Raw genomic sequence first — 2,500 nt, 5'->3', positions numbered from 1 at the left:
CTGTTAGCGTCACACTGCAGGTTCATTCTCCGCTCTGTGGTTTAATGCTAAATCCTGCCGCGGATTAAAGCGAGAGGAGAGAAACATGACGTGGTCGGCGGCGGGTTTGGAGGTCGGCCGCCGTGTCCGGCTCGTGTTGGGATGTGTGTTAAGTCCATCTGTGAACACGATAAGCGCTTAGCGATGATGGATGAGCAGATCATCAGTCACACTGACACGCCGAGGTTCCCGTCCTCAAGGAGATCAAACGTCTCCGAGACAAAGCACACGTCTGTCAGGGATGAGGGGGGGCGTCTGAACACGCGGAGAGTAGAACCCACACACACATTCTTCATATTCGTCGGCGTGAAAGAGCTTTCAGACAGTTTTTACCTCAGACTTTGCCTCAGAGTCGCTCAGAAATCTGAACCGTCAGCCGTTCTTTGCTAATTCTACAAAATATTTGAAATGTTCATAAACCAGGGGCTACATGAGCGCTGGCTAAACTACCTGTATGCTGCTGCTACATGTGATCCCGCGTGAGAGTTGGATCCCCCACCCCATGATTCAAAACAGTTCCAGAGCGATGCTAGTTAGCAGAGGTTATTTATCTAGTAGCTCGGTGTTTAGCCAGATTAGCTGGCCTGCTGAACAATAAAGGAAGTTTCCGTGTATGTGAGTGTGTGTGTGTTAGTGTGTGTGTGTGTGTGTGTGTGTGAGAGCTTCTCTCTGTGATTCCATGCCAGTCAAGTAGTCTTAATTAATTCCAACTTTCTAGCTCTTTGTTGGATCATGTAGCTTCAATAGCGTGTTATTAGCGTGAGTGTTTAGCTCCTTCACTGTCTCCATGAGCAGAAATGTCCTTTCTATATAAATATATACCCCACCGCTGCAGGTATGGCACCCGCTAATGAGTCTGGAAAATGTGAAACGCACACATAGTGATTTTTTTTTTGTTTTTCTTTGTCCTGTTTTTCCAGACTGTCATGCGGAAGGGGCCCTGCAGGTGATGACATCACGTTGCCACGGGAAACGCACGTGTATGGTTCGAGCCTCGACACAGGAGTTCGGGGACCCCTGTTACGCCGGGACTCGCAAATACCTCAGTGTTATATACACCTGTGGTGAGTGTACACACACACACACACACCCTGCAATCTTACAGAGGAACTGCATTTTAAATACAAAAATTAATTCTGTGAGGTAAATGATGAAATATGGAGGCAGACCATGTTACCATGACAACATAAATCTTCAACAAACATCTTCAGAAGAGAAACGTGGCCCCTCGAGCTCTAAACAGGTGAAAAACCACATGATGTTGATGTCCAGCATCTGACCAATCAGAGCTGAGATTCCCAGAAAAGAACTCATGCAATGATGCGGTTTTGGCCACCAGAGGGCGCTGAACACACACTGCTACCATGTGGGAAGTGCTTCTGTGTACAAGAAAAAAAAAAAAATATATATATATATATATATAGGATTTTTTAAATAATCACAGGTTTATTTTTAATCAATTGTTGTCTCTCATCATCTCTCACCCTCTGTTGTATTTTTCCATTAATTGAATGTAATCATTATCACTCATCTATATGAATTATCTGACTGGATTATTATTTTTGATGTTTACTGATGGCAGCAGGTGTGATATTGTTAATATTGTCAGACTTTCAGAAAGGATTTTGTTGGACCTGGTGTATTTATTTAATTATGTATTTATTTTTATACACACACACACACACACATATATGTATATATATATGTACATATGTGTATATATATGTATATATAATATAAAAGACGTTTTTCATCAGTACTGGAGAATAAACGATGGCTTAGTATAAGTAATAGGATAGGATACAGATAAACTACATGATTAAACAATTATCTCTAAACGAGGTGTGGCCCCTGTGAAGGCAGCGTGGCCCCTGTAAAGGGGGTTTGGCCTCTGTGGAGAGGATATGGCCCCTGTGAAGGCAGTGTGGCTTATGTAAAGGGGGTGTGGCCCCTGTGGAGGGGGTGTGGCCCCTGTAAAGGCAGTGTGGCTTCTGTAGAGGAGGTGTGGCCCCTGTGGAGGCGTGTGGATTTTGTGAAGGAGGTGTGGCCTATGTGAAGGAGGTGTGGCCTCTGAAGGCAGTTTGGCTTAAGGCGGCATGGCCCCTGGCCTCTGCGATAGCGGGTGTGACCTCTGTGAAGGTGGTGTGGCTTATGGGAAGGCTGTGTGGCCTCTGTGGAGGGGGTGTGGTTTCTGTGAAGGGGGTGTGGTCTGCTACTCTTTAAAATCCAACTGTTTTAAGTATAAATTTTACCTGTTCTATAACATCACTGATCTGACTTGTGTTTGTGTGTGTGTGTGTGTGTTTTGAAAGACCGACCTCCTGAATTTTTTCAGAGCAGACCCTCTGTACTAATTCATCCTCCTACAGGAAACTAAATGAGAGTAAACATCAGACATGCTGATACAGTGCTCTGTGTGTGTGTGTGTGTGTCTGGGTCTGATTGATCCAGTTCCATCAGC

At 44.6% G+C, this 2,500-nt stretch overlaps 1 protein-coding gene across 3 annotated transcripts in view; it reads left to right on the top strand.

Annotated features, from left to right (window-relative positions):
* The window catches only part of LOC131354867 (protein eva-1 homolog C), a 67,469-nt gene that overhangs the window by 39,988 nt on the left and 24,981 nt on the right, over positions 1–2,500 (top strand). For all 3 annotated transcript variants that reach the window (XM_058392945.1, XM_058392944.1, XM_058392946.1), the window contains one exon: positions 960–1,103. In XM_058392945.1, the coding sequence (XP_058248928.1) occupies positions 960–1,103 (144 nt within the window). The remainder of the gene's footprint in view (positions 1–959; positions 1,104–2,500) is intronic.

This window comes from Hemibagrus wyckioides, linkage group LG06 (assembly GCF_019097595.1).
Source record: "Hemibagrus wyckioides isolate EC202008001 linkage group LG06, SWU_Hwy_1.0, whole genome shotgun sequence".
NCBI classification, from domain to species: domain Eukaryota; kingdom Metazoa; phylum Chordata; class Actinopteri; order Siluriformes; family Bagridae; genus Hemibagrus; species Hemibagrus wyckioides.
The sequence above is the reverse complement of the archived record's forward strand: the minus strand, read 5'-3'. Positions and strand labels throughout refer to the sequence as shown.